This window comes from Tigriopus californicus, chromosome 10, assembly GCF_007210705.1.
Source record: "Tigriopus californicus strain San Diego chromosome 10, Tcal_SD_v2.1, whole genome shotgun sequence".
In the NCBI taxonomy this organism is placed as follows: domain Eukaryota; kingdom Metazoa; phylum Arthropoda; class Copepoda; order Harpacticoida; family Harpacticidae; genus Tigriopus; species Tigriopus californicus.
In genome coordinates, this window is record NC_081449.1 from 11,958,096 (window position 1) to 11,978,891 (window position 20,796).

Genomic DNA, 20,796 nt, shown 5'->3' on the forward strand with positions numbered 1-20,796 from the left:
GAGGATTTAACAATTTATTTGGTAAAGAAGCTTGTCGTTATTAAGGGTTATTGTGGTCAAAATAGAAAGATATTGCTGAATCAATGTTCTCTTAAGTTAATATGGCTTCTGGTTTGCCGGTACTGAATGGTGTTAGATTTGCTTATTTTGCTGATGGACGTCCATCATGTAATCCTTGCTGGATTCGCGTGGGGGAGGAGATGGAATATTGGGAGACTCCCCCGTTTGCGCTGGAGGGCGCTTGAAAAGGTTTCCAATCCGACGGCTAGGAACTTCTGCCCTTTGAGTTTGATTGGCCGGCGCTTGGGGTTCGGATTCTCGTTGTTGCCAAGAGGCCGCCACATCTTGAAAGCTGGAAATCATCTCATCAATATCCAAATCGTTGGGGTTCTTTGGGAGAGGTTGTGGCGAAGGTTCTGTTGGTCCATGGTCGATTTGCCGTTGCTCCTGGATCACTTGACTTCTGTCGGCTTTGGCTCTGACCTCAGCATTGACTTCATCCCAGTTGTTCTGGGAGCGCATGGAAGCAATCTCTTGAAGTTCTTTAGCTCTTTGGTCCCTGGTGGCTTCCAGAACTTTTTCTGAGGAGCGCTCCGCTTCCCAGGCATCTGCGGCTCTCTTCGATCTTAATTCCGCTATCGCTTGCAGTTCTCGAGTTCGGGAATCTTTGAGACTTTCGCTCCCCTCATGTGGACTTGTGTTGTCCCAATTAGTTTGGGCCCTGGCCTTGGAGATTTCCTCCAATTCTTTTTGTCGTTCGAGACGCTCGCTGTCATCCTTGTCCAAGTTGCTGGTCTGCTGAACATAAGCTTGGCGAGACTGGGAGACGCACCCTTTCATGGAGTCCTTCCAATCCTCATGACCTCCTTGTTTTGGTCGGTTTCCAGTGCTTCCCTCTTGGAACAAAGCAATGTTTCCCTTCACATTGCCTCGAATTGGAATCTCTTCAATGTCAGTGCCTCCCTCAGACATCTCTTCAATGTTCAAAGACGAAATATCAGATTCGGGAGGAGGAGAAAATGGCGGGGGCTCAACAAAATCCACACGTTTCTCCTTCTTGTTCATTTGGGGTGGTGGTGGTGGCGGTGGGATGGGAGCTTGAGCACCTCTTTGAGTTTGGGGTTTATGTTTGAGCGATTCGTTGCTTTGGGGTTTGCCCTTTCTTTGCTCTTCATCAAACCATCCCGCCAATACAGGAATGGGAGTCTTGTTCGTCCCTTGGGGCGGGGCGATTTGCTCAAAGTGCCCAAATGATGAAGTGGAACTGACTTCAGAAGCCTCTGCTGAAGCATCGAACCAGGATTGTGACACTGGCATTGGCAGGCCATTTTGTGGTTCCAAATTCTTGTTGGCCACATTCAATGGAACAACAGGCTGCATTTTTGGCTTGGGCATTGTCGGGGGAGGTCTCTTGTCAGGAGAAGGTATTCTAGGACTTGGAACCGGAGGTTTCCCTTGGGTTCCATCTTCACCCGCTCTTCCTTTGGAAAAGGGTATTTTGGGTGGTGTTCTCCCAAAGGTCGGCTTGGCAGCATTCATATTGACAACCGATTTGTCATAAGAATGGGAAGATGAGTTGTCTGCAGCCTGCATTTTATCTTCAATAATTGTCATTGAATGAGCAGTCTCTTGAGGACGAACCTCTGGTTTCGCAAACATCTGCCCATCAGAATGAACTTTCGAATCCTGCATTGGCTGTTTTTTCATTTGGTTATTTTTTTGCATGAATGAGGCTGTGCTGAAGTTTGATGTTGTTTTATTCATGGTCGGGGTTGGTTCCAATGACTGCCTTAATGGCTTTTGCATTGGTTGAGTGGGACCAGAGGGCTCAAAAAAGGACTCTCTGGGCTCTTGAGGTTTTGATACGCTCGTCTTTGTTGTCCATTGGTTTTGTGTTGCAGTTTGTTGAGCGTCGGTCTTGGAACTCTTGGATACCGAGGATTTGAAAGAATTGGCCAAAATGTGCTCATCCCTTTGCTCTTCATTGGGCCTTGTCGGAAGTTGTCTTTGTTCGTTGTTTTCCTGGCTATTACTTGTCGGAATATTGGAACTGCGAGGAGCTTCAAACCGATATCCACCTGATTTCGTGCCATCAATTTGTTCCTTATGAACAAAATCTGGTGTGTTCAACGAAAACTTTTCGGCCTTTGCTGTGTGTTGTTTAGCTGTCATGTGCTGAAAATGTTCTTGCGAATTGTAGTTCTGAGTAGACTTTGACGAGGTGGTTCCAAATGGAATTACAGGTTGAATTTTATTGTTAGGCTCTTGAATGGTTTGAGTGTGTCTTATTGGCTCGGGAATAGTTTCTTTAGTGCCTAATTTCCTTAACGGAGTAAAATCAGAGGAGTGCTTTTGTTCCTGAAACGTATTGCTACTGGGATTGCTTATGGTGGCTTTGGTCTCGGATGAAGTGAAACTTTTCATTTGCTCTTGAGCAGTATGCGAAAACTTGATTTTATCCTGATCCTCATGCTTGACCCTCATAACGGCCACGTTAACCAATTTCAGCGAAGGCTCTAGTGCGTTTCCAGGTTGAACTTTGCTCGCCTTAGTAGGAGCGCTCTCATACCTCAATTCCACTTTCCCGTCTTTGGCGATTCGGTTATCTGCAAAGCTCTCTCCAATGTGTCTGGTGGGGGCTGGCGTAGATCTTCCACTGTGAGGTTGTTGAGAACTCTCTCTAGACTTGGAAGGCCATGCCTCGACGGTCTCCTTCACTTGGTTCGTGTGAATATCTCGAGTCAGGTGCAAAGTTGAATCTGAGGCTTGATCTTCTCTCAACCAAGAGGGAACTGGCTTTGAAAGGCTGCTTCCAGGCCTTGACCTAGACTCGTAGTTGTCCTGAAGGATGGCTGTGCTTGATTTAGATTTGACGATGTTAGTCCAATCTTTGGCCACGTGCTTAACATTTCCAAAATCTGTGGCGTGGCTAAATGATGACCCTTGGGGACTTGAATTGTCCAGATTCTTCAAGGCTTGTTGACGGATCCAATCCTTCTCGCCAATCCATCGCCTACGAGGTCCTGGACTTTGAAATCGTTGCTCATTTAGACGCTCATTGGACGAAGATCTCATCCAAAAGTGTCTCTTTTCGTTCACTTGTCCGGTCTTTATATTGGCAAAGTGGTCCGTTTTCAGACTCTCCATATCTTCTTGATTGAACGATTGGGCCTTTTGAAGCTTGACCTTCGGTGCTCGTCTGGTCTTTGGTTCCGCCGCTTGGAAGGATTGTTGTTCAAATTGCTTGGAAAGATGTTTTTCTTCCTGTCTCGAAAACTGGTGATTATTCGCTAAAGAATATTCATATTTTTTTCTTTCGGCCTCAAACCGCTCTCTCTGTTGTCGAATCACCATATCCTGCTCGGTTTGTTTCCGTTGTTCCTCCATTCTCATTTGCTCTTCAAATCGTTTCTTTTGCTCTCTAAATCTGGTTTCTTCCAATCGTTGCTGTTCTTCAAAATATGCCTGCTCTTGAATCCTCCTTTGTTCATGGATCTTCTTTTCATTTTCAATTATCTGTTGTTGGATCATCTTCTCTTCTTGAACCTTCTGTTGGTGAAATCGTTGCTCCTCTTGGATTCTTTTCTGCTCTTGAATCTTTTGTTGTTGGATTCTTTGCTCCTCCTGGATTCTCTTTTGCTCTTGAATCTTTTGTTGTTGGATTCTTTGCTCCTCCTGGATTCTCTTTTGCTCTTGAATCTTTTGTTTTTGGATTAGTTGCTCTTCTTGGAATCTCCTTTCCTCCAGGAGCTTCTGTTGTTGAATTCGTTGTTCCTCTTCAAGTTTCACTTCTTCCATTTGCTGTTGGGTTCTTTGCTCATGAAATCGGTGCTCTTCTTGTCTTTTCCGCTCCGTGATCATCATTTGCCTTTCATGATCTCTTTGTTGCTGAAGAGCAAGTTTCTTCTCCTTCAAGGATCTCTGGTCTTGATACGTCGCATTGCCACCGGCATTGGATGAGACAACCTTCATTTTCACATTAGTTTGTTGTTGTTGTTGTTGTGGCTCCATGATCCTTTGCTGTGGTCCTTGCCCCTGATTTTGTTGATAAATCGCCTGAATCTGTCTTTCTTTCATTGATTGCTGTTCCTGGAAATAATGCTTTTGTTTCATTTGCTGACTAGAGCTACTTTGATACTGGTCGTAAGACGTAGTTTGTTGATGTTGTCGATTTTTTGTGGCGGGTGATCCTTGTTGTTCTTGCATCTGAGTTCCTTTCCTTTGGTGAGCCTTTTGAGCTGCTCGCTGCCGCTCCTCTTGACGTCTTTGCTCCGCAATTTCTCGCCAATTTTCCCAATTGCCCTCTTGCACATCAGGATTGGCTTGGGCGGGAACGGCTCTGAACATTCCAGTTTCTGCGTGATCTTTGCTCTGAAACAAACGTCAGAAATATCCCCATTACTCCTTGGAAGCCTCGAATCTATCAATCACGAATGACCTTTTGGATCATCAAGTTACAGCCTTCACAGTCAGGCGAATGAGTGCAAGTGCAAGCCCATACTCATCTTCTGACATAATCCCCTAAAACGCGATCTGGCAACAAAATCAAATGCATTCCGCCCCGGTCTTTTCAATGGGAAAAGTTCAAAATCGCAGATTATCGCCTCACGGCCTTACTTAAAACTCCAGAAAGGTGTGGCCTTTCACAAAAGTTCTGTAGGGATTGCAAGTTTTCACCTGAGTTTGTTCAAAGTTCTGATGATGATGTTGCTGCTGATGCTGTTGCTGTTGTTGCTGAATGGTATTGGTGGAAGTGGCCGTGTGATAGGATCTCATTGAGGAGGAACTTTCATTGGAGCCTCTTCGGATCTCGCTCTGATTTGGCTGGCCCCTTTGTCCGTTCTGTAAAAGCATTCAATCTCTTCAATTCAACAAAATTTCTATCAGCACTCGCTCAAAAAAAAGGGCAAAAATATTGAACATCTCGCGCCAGGCAATGAGCTGGTTTTCGGCCTTGTTGTCTCACAAAAGGCTTAAGAGGGGAAAATAAGGTCAGGGTAGACGACCTGATTAGTTGGACTTGTCGCCCTTGTTTTTTCCATCTGTCAACCCCGATACGCAGAATTGTCTTTTAGATCGTGACGGACTTTGAATACCTCCCATCGTCGTTGCTTAAATTCTAATTCATAACAAGCATGAGGCCTTAACCTTTTTCGCATTTGTGCAGCAGTTTCCAAAACAAGAACAATACATATTGCTTCATGTTTGGTGTGGAACAAAAACAATCGGGATCAATCATTCATGTGGTACTTTGGGATTGTCCAAGTTTTTGTAGTCGGATTGCTAAATGTCCTCCTTGAGACGTGATTCGGTGATTAAGACGCATTGGCTGAGAAGAACAACAACGTGAAGGATGATGCGTGTCTAAGGATCATGAAGAATTTACTTATCGCCCCTACAAAGATTGGAGAGTGAGAAAGAGCCGCCGAGCTAGTTAACTGTCATGATGACTATTGAACTGTTTGCGTTGGAATTGAGCCAAAGACGTTAGTTTTCCTGGCATAATTCACGGGCCTCGTCAAATTGTGCATGAAGTAATTAATGTCAGTTGGAAAATGATTGCTGTATGGGTAATGCTCACCCTCTCAAATGCCAAGGTATTGAGAGAGGCATGCATTATTCAAAGGAGTAACAGAATCTTGAACGGTGAACTGGCTTCAAATTTATGGATCAAAGACGCTGATTTGTTAGAAAGGAAAGCAAAGCCAGACTGTCTGTCTTAATGGGTCTGGTTGTCAGAAATCTAAGAGATCTCCGAAGAAAGCGATTGAATTTTTATGAGGAGTAAAAAAACTGGGTCAAAAGGTAGAACCTGATTTGGAATGGCATTTCCATTCCCCATCTTCTCGTTGTGAGTACGTTCCATCGAGCTGACCATGGATTGGGCCATGTCGTAGGCGAACCTCCTCAACTCGTCGTCGCTCTGTTTTGATCCCGTTGGCTTTTCGTCCTCGTTATTGGTGGAACGTATTTTGGGAGCTGGATTCGTCGTCGATTGGCGCATCCATTGCTCGATGATTTCCTCTTTGGAACAGCTTTGGGCCAACTGGTTCAAAGATGATGAATTTGTCTTGGAGGTCGAGCTTTTCTGTTGGAATTGATGCTGATCGGAGACGCTTCCTCCTCCAACCGAATAGGGCAGATTTTTATCATATTGAATTCGCCGAGGTCCTTGGAGTTGATGACTGGACTTGCTGGCGTTCCTGATCTTCTCTTCCCAATCGCTTGTGTTTAATTTGCCCACACTGGACCATTTCCGGGAATCATGATCAGTACGCGATTGCGGGCGACTATCCGCACCATCCACGGCTGTTTGCCAGAAGTTGTCGTTCTGATTCTGCCCAATCCTTCCGTTCATGGCCGGTGATGGAATACGTCTGGAGAAGCTGCCTCGGCGAGAGCCAGGCAAGGACATGGACACTTCGTTGGCATTCATAGTGGATCTCTCATAAGACTTGGCTCGATCCAGGATGGACCTGGATTTTGACCTTGAGAGCCGATTGTTGGCCAGGTGAACATCCCACGTGCGTTTCTGGATATCCATCTCATACTCGCGTTCCTTGCTTTCGACACGCTCGTGACTGTTTGCTACCGATTGGATCCAACTCAATGGTTTGTCGATATGCTCGTTAATTTGCGGCGTGTGAACATTGAGCGGATCTGCTGCAGCCATTTCCGGTTGATAGATATTGTAATTGGCTGGCCATAACACCTTCCGGACCTGAGGATCTTCGTCATACTCCTGATATGCAGACGATGAGGCCGAGTTGTAGGCATAGGATTGGCTCGTCTTGAATTGTTGGTGGTGTTGTTGCTGATGTTGCTGTTGCATGCTGTGAGAAGACTCCTGAGCATTCCGCTAAAAACATCCGAGGGAAAACAATGACAGTGAATGAGAATTTGCTGCCTGACTATCGAGCTTATCTCGCCACATGCTACACTCACGTCCAGACGTTTTTGTACGAGGGTCTGGGGTGTGGTTGGCTCTGCATTTTTTCGAGCTCTTTCATTCCTATGAAGGATTTCCTTTCACCTCTCCAAATAAATAGTCCTGCCAATGGGTGAACGAAGAAACGGTGGGACGAGCAAGTGAGTCAGAAGTTGGGACTTGGGAAGAAGTGGGAACGACCGACAAAAAGAACGAAAGAGCGAGGGAAGGCCAAGGAAAAGAAATCTCCCAAAATTTTGTCGACGCTCGACGAGAAACATCAGAAGAAGACGAAGAAGATATCTTTTGTCTACAATAACATGAAAAGAAGGCTAGGGAAGGCCAGCCACACTAATTCGACCCTCTCCCCCCCCTTTTCCAGGATAGTCGTACTGTAAATCTTGTGAGAGTGGAAAGGGCTTAGACGAATTCGGAATTCCTCATTCCTCGTTGGCAGAGAAGATCCAGCTGAGAAGAGTGTCAAGGTAAAGTAATAATACTTGAGTCCTGGGAATTAAATATTGACGTGGTTTTGCATATTTGACTAGGTCCTCGGACTTGGTTCCGCTATCGCTTTCTCTCTATCCCGTTTCTTTTCCTTTCCATTTCTTTTTTGATGGAAAGCAGCTCATTGACGTGAAACGAAACCAAAAATATTCCTTTGACTTTGTTACAAACATTTTCATGCTCTAAACTTTCCCCTCCTTCGTCAACTCGTGTATTTTGAAGCTGGTAAGAAATATTGTTTCCTTCCTGGCAAGCTCGTAATATGGGGGGAAGGAAAGAAGACTTAGGAAACGATGTAATTGGCTTTGATGTCATTCAAGAGCCATTTAAATTGGGCCTCCGGGAGGCAAGGCCAAAAAGACGGAGTCGGTAAAGATGTAACATTTTCGGGACACACTCGAACTTGAAGAGGAATGTGAGGGAAAGCTCAAGATGCTTCATGATAAAGCCAAGAGAATTGTGTCGACAAAAGACTTCAGAGGACATTTCGTGTCGTCCTCCGCGTTCTAGACTAAATGGGAAACATTAAATTGACACTAACTGCTCAGCTTGAATCTTCTTTCGGATATCAAACACACTGGAACTATTCTACATATGAGTCAACATGAAAAATGACCCCCCAATCACGACAAACTGGCCTTTATGTTCCGGATGTGCCACAAAAAGGTGCTGTACGGGAATCTTTTGTCATAGTTGAGTTTGAAAATGACCTCACACAATGCACTTCAAATGAACCCACGTACTTGCAGGGAGTGAGCTCTTAGGGCAGTATGGTCAAGAAGCGTTTGCTCCTCTGTCTGACAAATCTAGTCCCGAAATGACTGGCCCATATCTAGTGGGAAATGACCCTCATATCTCAGGCATTTACTATACAGGACATATTCGATGCGTACTCTGGTTGAAGTGTTTGTACGAGGTACATAAATGCACTCGTGCGAGGATACGTAGATTTGTAATACATTTTGGTTAGTTTTATTTTTCAGTTAACAAATTTGATCAACTTGCCTGAATTATCACACACATTCTTAAGCGGTATTCCGTCATGATTACGGTCAAATATTTAGATTTGCGAAGAAGATAAATGTGGCAAGCCAATAATAATGTGGTTTATCGAACGGCAATGCAGTTGTCTTTTGCATGTGATGTTTATAATTTATCATCGATGGCTGGTTTGGGTGTTGCTACAAATAGATATATAAACGAAAAGAAAAAAACTCATGAACACGATGAACCTTGTAAATGTCATTCAAAGAAGGGCCAAGGATCAAATTTTGTTGATCAACTAGTGTACAGTCCGAAGAAGAGTCGAAATTTGCAAGATGTTCTTTTTGTATCTGGTCAGCACTTTCGAATTTTTGAGCTATGTCAATTGGAGATGTGCGTCAAATTTACATTTGATTTGATTTTTGAAGCGTTCTTTTTACATTCAGGCATTGAAAGACATCTTTGATTTCATTCTTTTACCTCATGAGATGACTTTTGTCATTCATATAAACATTGGAATCCTGCTTTGGTTTGTTGTTCGAAGAAATCCATCGGTCATAAATTCGCTGTTTACTCTTCTCACATCCGACCATTGCGCTAGTAATTAATGAAAGGTGGTGGATTAAGAATAATTCCTTTTACTCGTTGAAATGTACATGGTTCCAAAAGAATGGAGTGCATGTACTTCTGTGAGGCTAGGACACGCCTCCTGTGTCCAGAACTTGAAGGCCACGGGTCACGATACTTCCCTTTAAGACTCATGCAAACAAGGGTGACAGTCAACTTGAAGTGCAACAAAAGTGGCTTGGAACCCAAAATTTTAAAAACACCTTTTTCCATTTCACATGAAAAGTTTGTCAGAATTCATCCCTCGGAGCAAAAACTGATAATGCGTTTAGTTAATAAATATAAGCCGCAAGAAATCAAAAGCAAGAAAGTCCTTACAATTATGTTTTTGATAATGCAAGCATTAATTTAAAACTTCTAATACTTATTCAACATGAAACTGATGGATTGTGCATATTGAAAATGAATCTCCAAATTACCCTCTTTTCCGAATACTGAAATGCCTGTTCAAACATCTCTCTTTCTTTAGTTGACACCATTACCAACTATTGACAAAAACTATGCATCCTCCAATGAAAGATGATTTATTTAAATGACATGTACTGGACATCCTAAGCCCAGTAAATGTCAACCATTAATCGATACTTCCAACATTTCTGTTCATAAGATCTTTTGTTAACCACATTATCAAACGCACTTTGAATTCACCACAAAGGTAGTCTGTAATTAGGTTTTTAGTACCGATTTTATCAAACAGCCTGTTCTAACAGTCTGCAACCCTGTGCTGTAGTAGAGCGTGAGCACATTTTTCAGGCCAAAAGGTGCTAAGAGACCTAATCTACAAAATAATCAAATTCAGTTAGTTATATGAATTAAGACTATAATTTGCATATATCAATGCACTACGGACAAAGTTGGTTTGTAAATGTAGCTAACAAGTGATCACATGACTGGTGCGTTGCGCATGCATTCAACTACTTCAACTCTTGTTTTCTTACCTTGTGTTGGACTGCGACGGAACTGGTAAAAAACTCGTCTTGTCCCGATGTTGCTGTCCCACTCGTGGTTGCCAGTGTTGGACGTGGCTGAGCAATCGGTGAACTGGTTCCATGGAGGCCATTCTGTGCCATCGTCTCACTTCGGATGTCTTTGGTCATTGTAGGCATAACCTAGGATGGATCATGGCCACTCTTGAATGAGAACTCCCCTGTTTGCGAGTTCAGCTTCCTAATTCTTACCTCAATGAATTTGAAGTCAAGGATTGTTTTGAAATATCAATGAGGAATGGATAGACTCGAAGAGAACGACAAACAAAGGCTGGCACACCACAAGAGCTCAACTTCATCGAGTGATCACAGTAGGCATGGAAAAGTATGGGGGTCTTCGTTTGAAAACTATAGAAAGCTGCTGTTCCGAGAGAAACTCACTTTTTCCCTCTTTCGTTGGCCAAGAATTGTCGCCGTGACGGAATTTTTATCCATTTTGTATCAACTATTCTGCAAGGTGTTTTACCCTGAAGCATGGAATCATTGATGAAGCGAAGTTGACAAAAGATGAAACGCGTTTGTTTTAAATTGAGAAGGATTATTTGACTGCATATGTCGTTAACGAATCGGCCACTCTTGCTGCTATCTTAGACTGAGCTTTCTGAGGCTTTTTTCCGTTCTTAGTCACGGATATGTTTTCCCCTGGCATCATATCTTGCATGCATATGTTTAGTGGTGTTGTTGCCCAGGTGTGTGGGATGCGAAAGCTTCAGAGGATGTAAGGGGTGAAAGCATTTGAAATTACAGCTGGAAGGGATGTACCGTCCCTCTTTGACCCACCCATCCAGCAGGTTAAGGTTTGAGTCGCAGCCTCGATCCAATTTTAGAGGTGAGAGACGATCGGTCCGGCTGGCCTTTTAATTCGTTTCGGTGAACCTAACTAATTTTCTCACTAAGCACCTATTCCACTCAATTCGATTTCATTCCTTACCTTCTTGGGTCGTTAGTGTGCTTTAAGGTAGAGACAAGATTGAGCTGCAAAGGCTTTCGGTAGAGAACAGACACATTCAATTTCTGATCTCTCCAATATGTCAAGGAATGGATTAGAAAAAGGAGCGCAGACGTTCAAGGTGTCTCTCCATCATATTGCTGTTCTCTAGCTAGTGAAAATGGGAACAAAAAATTCTTACCAGAATCTGTAGACCTTTGTTTACGATTTCGATTAAGACCTGTGCTTGATGCGTCTTATTGCAACAGGTACCAAATCCAAGTGATCATGTTTTTAGTACCTCCTTAATCAATTAAGCTGCTAATTGACAATTGTATTGTTGCAGCCTGCCAATCCCCGGACACTTTTTGCCATTGGCAGTATATGGTAATGGAAATGTGTAGAGAACGATCAATTTTTATATTGATATAACTGAGATATTTGGCATTTTTCCTGAAACTAATCCAGTTCTTCAAGCCAATGTCATTTGATTTTAACACATGGATTGAAGTATCGTTCCGCTGGATGTGATCCTGAATAAATTGTTTTGGTGAAATTGATGATTGAAATTTGATTAAAATGATAACTTTGTTCATACTTTACCTTAGTACTTATTGTTTTCCGCTTGACAAGTGAAGACGTAAATCAACACGTGCTCACTTCGAAGGATCCAGCTGCCCCCTGGGTGACGTCACTTGATATACTACGGCAGGGGTCAATCTTTGAGGATAGGCTGTGAAATTAGGGTATTTGGCTTTGATATTTAGTAATATATCTCTGAACCTGAGAACCAAGTTCATGTATTACAAAGTGCCATCTTAAGATAGGTATTGGATGAGATTACTTGGAATGATTGGATATTTAACTCGTTTTGTGTCAAAATGATTCATTCAATCATCAAATATATTGGCCAAAAAGGTTAAAAAGACTTAAGAAAAAATTAAGGAAAGAATTCCTTTCATATATAGCAATACTTGAGAATCAATAAAGAAGATGTATTCTTAGGTTGTTTCAACTTAATAAGCAGTTGTTGAAGATTTGGACGCTAATATTATATCTAAAAAGAGATTCTAGTATTGAAACTGCTAGTATTAGGCTTCAAAATATTGCTTGAATAAATCATTAGAGCGATGAAAAATTGTATCAGAAGTATTAAAGTAACTGTTACCGGGCAACCTCGTGCTGGGGTGAGTCCGGATTCGAGTCCTAGTGCACTTGAGTCGTTTACTTGATTTTGGAGAAATTGGCCGGACTTGAGTCTTTTTGAAACGACTCTTGTTCCTTATTTCGTCGGGAAATGGACTTACGCCGTAATGAATTGATCCTGTCGGAAAGCAGCCCTGTAATAATGATTTCACTAACTTTGTTTAGGTTGGTAAAAACATGATGAGTCTTTTTATGTATGTGACTTGGGCTGGAAAAAGGACCTCTGCCGGACTAGAGTGTGGACTCGGTGAGTAAGGCAAAAAGTCAGAAAATCAAACGACTCGCCCCAACACTGGTTTAGGGGGTAGTCAATTTGCTCGTGGAAGGTTTTCAGCCAATGAAATTAATTGTATAAACTCAAAATTGATAAGCTCTCAACATTCGAATTGAATTGACCCTAATGAAGGGGTAGTTGGCAGGCATTGTAGGTATTTTAACTAAGGGCCAATGCTATAAACATTTTGTCTCATGTCCAGTACCTACTTTTGGTGACCAACGTCATAGATTACTATAGAGAAGTGTAAAGATCTGGGATCTCATTCTAGTACACCCTCTGGTCCTACCATGAAGCAAGTATCACCACACCTTTGCTGATGACCAGATGTTAGCACCAAATGTTTTTTCACATAAATAGCATATTTTTGTCACTTGCCATTTGATGACAGTTTTAGCAAACGAATGTTGGACTAATATAGTTTAAAGTCATTGTTGAACGATGTCCCAAAATGGCGAACAATTTTGTTAATGCAGAGTTGGAAGCACTGAATGAGCTTAAACCATGGCACGTAGTTCTTGCTATGATTGTGGCGCAGCCTGACAAGCCCACACAGCTGAAATCCGAGCCGGTATTTTACACCTCTGTCAGACAACCATCATCAAAACAGTGCAATTGATCCTTGATTGGAAACAAGTTTGTTTTTCCAGTGGTGAGGTCCCAGTCAGGTTTGAAAGCATTTTAAATTATGAAGAAACAAGTGTCAGCTGAAGGCTTGTTGGGGTACCGTATTGGTAGAGCAACTGCTTTCCAATTTATGAATCCTGGTTTGATCCTAGGGAAGCCAAATACAAGCTTTTTTGCGTTATTTAATTACGGCATATGTTGCTGATGTAAACATTATCCATCGCAACATTTGTGCAGGGTGACTTTTTTGTAATCATTGTAATATTTTAGACCTAACCTGACCTTACCAGACCTAGCCTAACCTTTCGGTTGCAAGGGCCTGCGGGCGCCTAGGCAGCGGCGCAAACCTATGGCAGCTCGGTTGCAAGGACCCAAATTGCACCAATGTTGGAATGTATACTGAGAACACTGCCTCAACAGCTTAAATGGGCGAACCTGCGGTCATTCTGAGGGTGAGGTAATAATTGATGTTAGTTGCGATGACAAAGAGGGAAATATCCGTCAATTGGGACACCCATAGCTGCCTTCTGACTTCGTAACAAACAAAACAAAACAGAACCGTCAAATGTTGTTGTTGAGCCTACCCAATTCCCCCACATTATCGGATAAGCTGTTTTCATGATAGAATATGGCGTTGAAGTTCCCCTGATATTCAGAAATGTTAGTTTTGTTATTATGTTTGGCCTTAAAATCTAGCTTTTTGAGACACCATTTCACATAAATTGCTGCTTTCAGATGGTTGGCGGGGAAGAAGTGTCGAAGAATGGGCGCGAAAAAGAAAAATATAAGAGCCTTGACTTAAGCAGGGACAAGGAAATTCGTCTGGGTTCAAGGGTTGAGCTTCAAAGTTAAATAAGAGCACAAGACGAGCAGTTTACCCCATATTCCACCACATGAACCCTCTAGAAGATTAATTCCTTATCTATCTTCTCTTTTCTGTTTCCGTGTTATGTGTTTGCTTTTTTGAAATTTGCTGCTTGTTTTTGTTTGTTTGAATCCCTTTGAACTTTGGTTTTCCGTGTTTGTTCCCGTCTGTATTAGGCACCTTAATTTATTGGTAACGGAACGGGCTTCTCCTGTTACCGTTCCTTTGTTTTTTTTTGAATGAGGGGAAAAGGTGTATAAAGGTCTCCTCCCCAATTTCTTAAATATTTCCATCTCAAATGCAGTGACTTGTTTGCTCCTTACTGATGGGATCAAATAAATAATCACTAGAGGCTGCAACTAGGGTTATCAATTCACGTGTAGGGGCTTGGCAGCTCAAAAATTTATCTTTTTCCAAGGGTGACTAATTTTGCTTTTGCCCCTTTCATTAGACAAGTTATGTTAGCTGAAATTGTCATTTCTCCTAATCTTGGCCACTAATTTTTCTTTGATAAATGATCATTAAATTAAAGAAGCAACAATCTCCTGTGAAATCCATCATAGGTGCAATTTGGAGTTTTTGATATTCTGGCCGTTGTCAAGTTTGCAGTACATCAATTATCTGACGACATTGGCTTGAAATTTTTATGTTCTGGTCCCAACGATTTTTCCCTCTTGTCCAGAGAACAATGCACATGATATTCTAATTGTGATTCATTCTAAATGTACCAACAAAATGTCATATTGTGGTAACATTTTTGAACAAGCTTATATTTTGTGATGTCACGTTTTCCTTACCCTTAGGGTAGGATCAAAATGAAACCCTGATTTTCAAGATAAAAAACTGTTAACAAAATGAACAAAATGACCAGGAGTCAAAAATGAAAGGAAAGAATGCTAATCTCGTCAGTGAAAAGGTTGACCCAAAAAGCAGAGTTGCTGTCCTCCAAGCTGAAATTGGAAAATCGGAAGAGGTGCTATGCAACAAGGTCTAGTCAGGGACTCTAAAGAGAGGAAACGACACGGCTTTCCCCGGACCGCCAACTTAGGCCATTGCGTTGAATCAAGACAATAAGTCTAGTCTAAATAAAACAAGATTATCCATATTACATAGTACATTTAGATATTTTTAATCAAATAATGATCTCCTTGATGTACAACTCTGTCCATTTACTAAATTTTGAATTAATTTTGAAAGTCAGAAGATTGAATGAAATACAAATGAACATCAAATAAATAAAAAACAATCATATTGTCTTTCAAATTGGTGAAATATTGCGTAAAACTGGCTCAAAAACACGCATAAATAGAAAATCAACAAGAATCTATTATTAATTAATGAGAAACTCACATTGACAAAATATAAAAGAAATGTAGGGAATAGGCAATAAAGTATATGTACATAAATGATAACATTTTAGAACATTTGGGATGGACAATTGATAATTTTATCTTAATCCACACATTTGACAAAAATATCAGGCATTGGCAAAAAGTGAATGAGCTATCTCTTAGTATAGTTTAATTTTTTACTTATTAGGAAGTTTGCATACAAAACAGTCATTAATTTAATGGGCACAGAGTGATAGCAAAGTCCAGTACACTAGATTACAATTTGAACTCTTTACTCCAATAAATTTGCTTTTTTGCAAAAGCATCCAAGCTAGTCAAATAAAACAAGTGTCATATCTCTTTAAATATATTATTCCATGATTATCAAGCATCCAAATGAGTTTAAAGAACAATATGTAGCTCAGAGCTACAGTATGTCTACATTTGGATTGAGGGCCATTCCCAGAGTGAGAACCATAGTTCTGGAACAATTTTCTACAAATTATATTATGGGCAAAACAGTATTGACTGATATTATTTCGAGTAAGTTCTTGCTTTATCAAGAAAACCTAGTTAGCACTTTTTAGTTGCTGTAGTTTAAGACATGTTTAAAGTCATTTGAAGTATATTTACCTGCCTGGTTTGAGGCACATCTTCTTATTTAAAAATTTATTGGGCGGGGTTTCTGTCTTTTGGGCGGTTTTTCTGTCTGTTAATGTGTTTCCTTATATTGGGCCATGTAGGTCAGCTGAGGCTGGCTGCGCCATGTTAGAAGGTTGTGAGATGGTGTATGACTACTTTTTATACACAGAGGGCGAGGTACCTATATCAAGAAATGGATGAACAATGGAGAGTAGATTTAAGGTGGAGAGCAGACATGTATAAATATTAATGTCTAGATGCAAACAGAACACTCTCCAAGACCACTTTAACCTGTATTGATGGAAAGCTTCACATGGGCATTAAAAACATCAAGCAATTGCTAATAGTTTCTTCAGGTTGACCAGGTTTAGGGGAAGACCCTTTGATTTGGAAAGTTTCAGGAACTCAGTTTCCAAATTAGCTCCCTTTTGCGGTCATTGTAGCCTGTTTAATGCCCAGGGTTTTTAAATTGGCAATTTAGCTTCTTGGACCTCAAACTAGAACTGTTTCTTGAACAATTCCCGAGTTTGTTTTTTTGCAAGCTGATCATTGGATCAACATGGGTTTCTAGGTACTCTCCCCCACGCGACCTCTGACGGCCAAATAATTCCTGACTTGTGCCATTGTCATGACGCCTGTCAGCAGGAAATGGCAGTCTGGTGTTAAAGTATTTGGATGTTCTACGCAATTTGCCAATTAAAGGACTTTGTAATTTCTAATCATAAAACCAATGCAATATCTACTTCTTATACCTTATGAAAGTAAGATAATGGGACAATATTGATTGATTGACTTCAGAAGTAAGGATAATATGGTTAGAGTCATAAATACAAAAATTGACGGACAAAGTGGACATGTGGTTCATAATGACCAGTGACCGGGACACAGATTTGAAAACAAATCCACTTCATTTACTTTCAATTTAAAAAATCATCATCCCTACTTCTCAAAATACATCCGTCTACTGAATTTTCAAATAAATATCTATTTGCAAAGGAGAAAAATTTACCTTTTAAGAAAAAGCAACTACCTACTCTAGCCATCCAACTTGTTCAAAAATGATGTCATCAGATATTTAAACTCAAGAGGGCACGTCAAGAAAAGGAAATTCAAGGAAAACTGTGGTCCGGCACCCTGATTTTGGGCATTTTGGGGAGGGAGGAATAAGACAAACATTACAGTCAACTTGCACCTTCAACTGAAGGAATTTTCAATAATCAAGTGATTTTGAGTGAGCTGTATTACAAAACCCAACAAAATGAACATGTTTGGGGATTCGGTGAACGCACTATCAAATTGGCTCAATATCACAATGCTGTTTGTTAAGATTAGTAGGTAAAATGGAATAAATGTCAAAATTCAATTCATGCACAGTATCGCAATGTTGCTCGAGTGATTTGTCAGGCGAACAAATGGTTCAATGGGGCATTTCATTTTTCCCACTTTTCCCGGAAATCAATTGATGAAAATCTACTGAACGTGTCATTGTTTCCCTTTAAACCAGCAAATGCAGCGGCTTCAATCAGATCACTAAATAGAGAGAACCTACTGTACGACACATAAGATGTCAGTTTGTCAAATGTTGCACTCCTTTAAAATATGTCATCCTCATACACACACACGAACTCCCTGAACCTTACAGCGCTTCTTGTCTACTCTTGCATTTTGCATGACGATCCCGACCAGGTACAGAAAGTCACACCACTGAGTAAAACAAGCTTAGCCACATCTCTAGGTTAGTCTACCTGGCCATGCCAAATAACACCAAACCGTATGATATAGTGGGATTTATTTTATTGCCCCAGAATAGCAGTTGATTTATCCAGACTCAGTTGGTCCGTTGCGAGCAACCCAATCTTCCATGCTTCCGGAATAAGGCTCGGCATTATATCCCTGGGCCTTCAATGACGATGCAGCCTTAGCAGCACGCCCACCTTTGAGACAATGAACAACCAAATGGGTGGTCTTCTCGGGCTTGGCGAATCCGTATTTAGCTTTAAACTCTTCACCACCCAATGTCATGGCAGTATCCATTTCAGGAACTATGGAGGAGAGAATCAAAGTGACTGATGTGTCTTCAACCTTGATGAAGACGAGTTTTGGACAATGTTTGTAATCTCACGTGGAATATGCTGGGAGCCGGGAATCCTTTTAGCTTTACGTTCATCCCCACCACGGACATCAACGAGGACAAACTCGCCGGTTGCAAGACCCTTGCTAACTTTTTCGAAATCCATACTAGAGACCGATCACTTTGTACGTGTTCCTGACGATAAGATTGACAATCACAGAATACAACTAACCACTCCCGTGCCTATCTCCAAGTTATTATACCTCTCTCTTCCATGACGACGTCGAATGTCGTCTCGTTTGCACAGAAGGCTTCAAAGTGAACACGCAAGGTAGGCCAGGATCTCACGTAACCTATTGCAGATCCAGACTGATATTCTTGGCAAAGGTTATTTAACTACTCACAGTCGATACTTGTAACTGCTCTCCAAGGTAAGAGACTCGACGCTTGATGCAAAAAGTTGCAGTGCGCAGACTTCTCGGGAGAGGCTGATAGCAGGAAGAGAGAATTGAAGCATAAGGGACAAACCAGATGAAGCTTAGATCTTGGATGTATTTGAAGCAAATATTGATTCTTACATCTTTGACATGGAATTAATGGCTTTTGTTGTGGGGTTATTGTTATTTGTGAGTAGTGATTAATATAGATTGCATTAGTACTAAGAAAGATTCTCTACTCTGAACATTGTGGTTCTTTAACGATGCTGGATGCACTGGGACAAGGAGTAAGGATCTTGAATTGATTCACCTCTGAAAATTGCACGCCCCTTGATTTGGCAGATGCCTCTGGATCCAGAAGAGTATCCACATCTCCATCATCATTATCAAAACTGGCCTTCTTTAAGAGGGACTTCAAATGTGGGGTGTTGGCATGTTTGAGATGGTGGATATCCTCCAACTCTCCGGTGGTGGGTATGGGCGTGACATTTCCAGAACTCTGTTCGTTCTCGATCCCTAAAGAAGCCTCACTCATCCCTTGATACAACTCGTCCTCGGAACACGATGAGATTCGATGATCCTCCAACGAAGTGGATTGACCCGGTTTGGCACTCGAGGTTTTGGGGCTATTGTTGGGAATTGACGGGGAGTTGGATATCAAGTTCTGACGTCGGATTTCGTCCAATTCCTTTAGTTTCTGTTTTTCCAATTGTTTTAGTTGCTTGATTTTCTCGAGTTCTTCGATTCTTTGCGTTTCGTGGACTTCAAATGAAGGTGACACACTCGTGGCCCGGAGGGTTTGCATCCCATCATGGCCTTTTTGACCAGTGGCCACCATTTTTTCGTATTGCTCCGCAGCTTTAGGCTTGGCCCGTTTGACTTGGCTGATTTGAACTTCGCGTTCTATCCTTTGCAATTCCTCCAAATGGGCCTTTTCCCGGGCTAATTCGTCTTCGATTTCTTGTTTCTTTAATTTCATGTCCAATATGGCATCCTTTTTCGACGGCATTTCAACATCTTCTTCCTCTTCACCCTCCTCGATCGTATTTTCTTTCATGCTTAGTCGGGTCCTTTCGATGTTCATATCGTCTAATTTGACCTTGGCCTTCCGTTCTTCATCGACATGCTCGCGTTCCTTTAGAAGTTCCCGCTCGAGTTCCAATCTCATACGTTCCTCGTCTTCTTCTTGGCGTCTTTGGATATCCTCCCATTCCTTTTGTTGTTTTAACATTTGCTCTTGACTGGAACAAATGGATGGAGATCCCAAGGTGCCAGTGCTGGAACCCGTGGTCTGATAGGTTTTCATCTCAACACAAAGAGGCTCAATCACCGGGATTCTTCGGTCGGGATCACTGGTTTGACGAATTACAGGAGATACAGGGGTTGGAGATACCCGGGCATCAGAAGTTGAGTGAGCTTTAATGACTAGTGGTTTGGGCACGGGCTTCTGTTTGGATGGTAAACTAGGTTTTGCGCATTTTGGATTGGCTTGGCGTTCCATTTCTCGCATCATCATTTCTTGGGCCTCCTCCTCTTGTCTCTTCATGAGTTCCCAGTCTTGGATCTGTTCCTCAGCACTCGCTTGTTTAGGTGGAGGGGGTCTGGGCGGGTTTCTGGGCAATGGTGGGGGAGCAGGAGGGGGTGGCAAAGGAAGCTCTTCCACCGGGTCAAAAGACGGAGACTTTTTATCGCGTTTGTCTCGTTGGATCTGTCGTTCCATCTCGCGGAGATGCAACTCTTCTTTTTCAGACTCTCTCCGCTTGAGCTCTTGCCATTCGGCCAGCTTCTTATCCTCGTCCATACTCAAAGAGCTCATCCTTCGAAGTGGGGGTGGGTTGGTCACGGGCGGAGGGGAAATCGGCTCTTTATTACGGAGTGCCTCGATGCCCCTCTCCATGACATCACTCTCTTGACGTGAGAGTTCCTCGTGGTGGAGTTGTTTTTCTTCCACTCGAAACAGCATCTCTTGTTGTTCCTCCTCTAACTTTTGAAGTTCCTCCCACTCCTGGCGTTGCTTCTCTTCATGGGCCTTCCTCATCTTCCACCTCTCTTGTTGGGTTGGGAACCCTTTCGTTTTGGCCATGCGGCTGATCGCCTTGGCCTCACAATGAAGATCCCTTTTGGGTGGAACTGGCTTGGAATCGACTGGGATGTTTTCCTTGCCATCCGTATGGCCAGACATACTCTTTTTGTTGTTGTGGCGGCTGCCAAAGGTGCTGCCGTTCGATTTCTGCCCGATTACGTAACTTGTTTTGGGGATTGAAGCACTTGAAGCATCAATCGCTACGCCTGACTTGCCTACGTTGTTGTCGTAGTCGTCGTCAGTTTTCGACTTACGGGCTTCCTTCTTGCGCTTGTTCTCTAGTTTCTGCGCAATCCTAGC

At 42.1% G+C, this 20,796-nt stretch overlaps 3 protein-coding genes across 4 annotated transcripts in view; all 3 read right to left on the reverse strand.

The window, feature by feature from the left end:
- On the reverse strand, positions 1–10,467 carry LOC131887871 (uncharacterized). 2 transcript variants are annotated; one of them, XM_059236590.1, is made up of 5 exons: positions 10,225–10,467; positions 9,985–10,155; positions 5,813–6,859; positions 4,678–4,842; positions 1–4,371 (listed from the first exon to the last, which is right to left on the reverse strand). In XM_059236590.1, the coding sequence occupies exons 2-5, from the start codon at positions 10,150–10,152 to the stop codon at positions 133–135; spliced, it is 5,619 nt and encodes a 1,872-aa protein (XP_059092573.1). In that variant the 5' UTR covers positions 10,153–10,155; positions 10,225–10,467; the 3' UTR covers positions 1–132. The 2 variants fall into 2 exon arrangements, with proteins under 2 accessions (XP_059092573.1, XP_059092574.1); XM_059236591.1 differs by lacking the exon at positions 5,813–6,859 and having other exon boundaries at positions 10,225–10,456.
- Positions 10,468–17,677: 7,210 nt separating this feature from the next.
- LOC131887590 (rhodanese domain-containing protein CG4456-like) lies at positions 17,678–18,286 on the reverse strand. Its single transcript, XM_059236216.1, has 2 exons — positions 18,028–18,286; positions 17,678–17,947 (listed from the first exon to the last, which is right to left on the reverse strand). Exons 1-2 carry the CDS (start codon positions 18,140–18,142, stop codon positions 17,724–17,726), a joined length of 339 nt encoding a protein of 112 aa, XP_059092199.1. The 5' UTR covers positions 18,143–18,286; the 3' UTR covers positions 17,678–17,723.
- Positions 18,287–18,508: 222 nt separating this feature from the next.
- The window catches only part of LOC131887588 (trichohyalin-like), a gene marked incomplete in the record, with an annotated part of 9,277 nt that continues 6,989 nt past the window's right edge, over positions 18,509–20,796 (reverse strand). Inside the window, 1 exon segment of the mRNA XM_059236214.1 lies at positions 18,509–20,721. Coding sequence (XP_059092197.1) covers positions 18,649–20,721 — 2,073 coding nt within the window.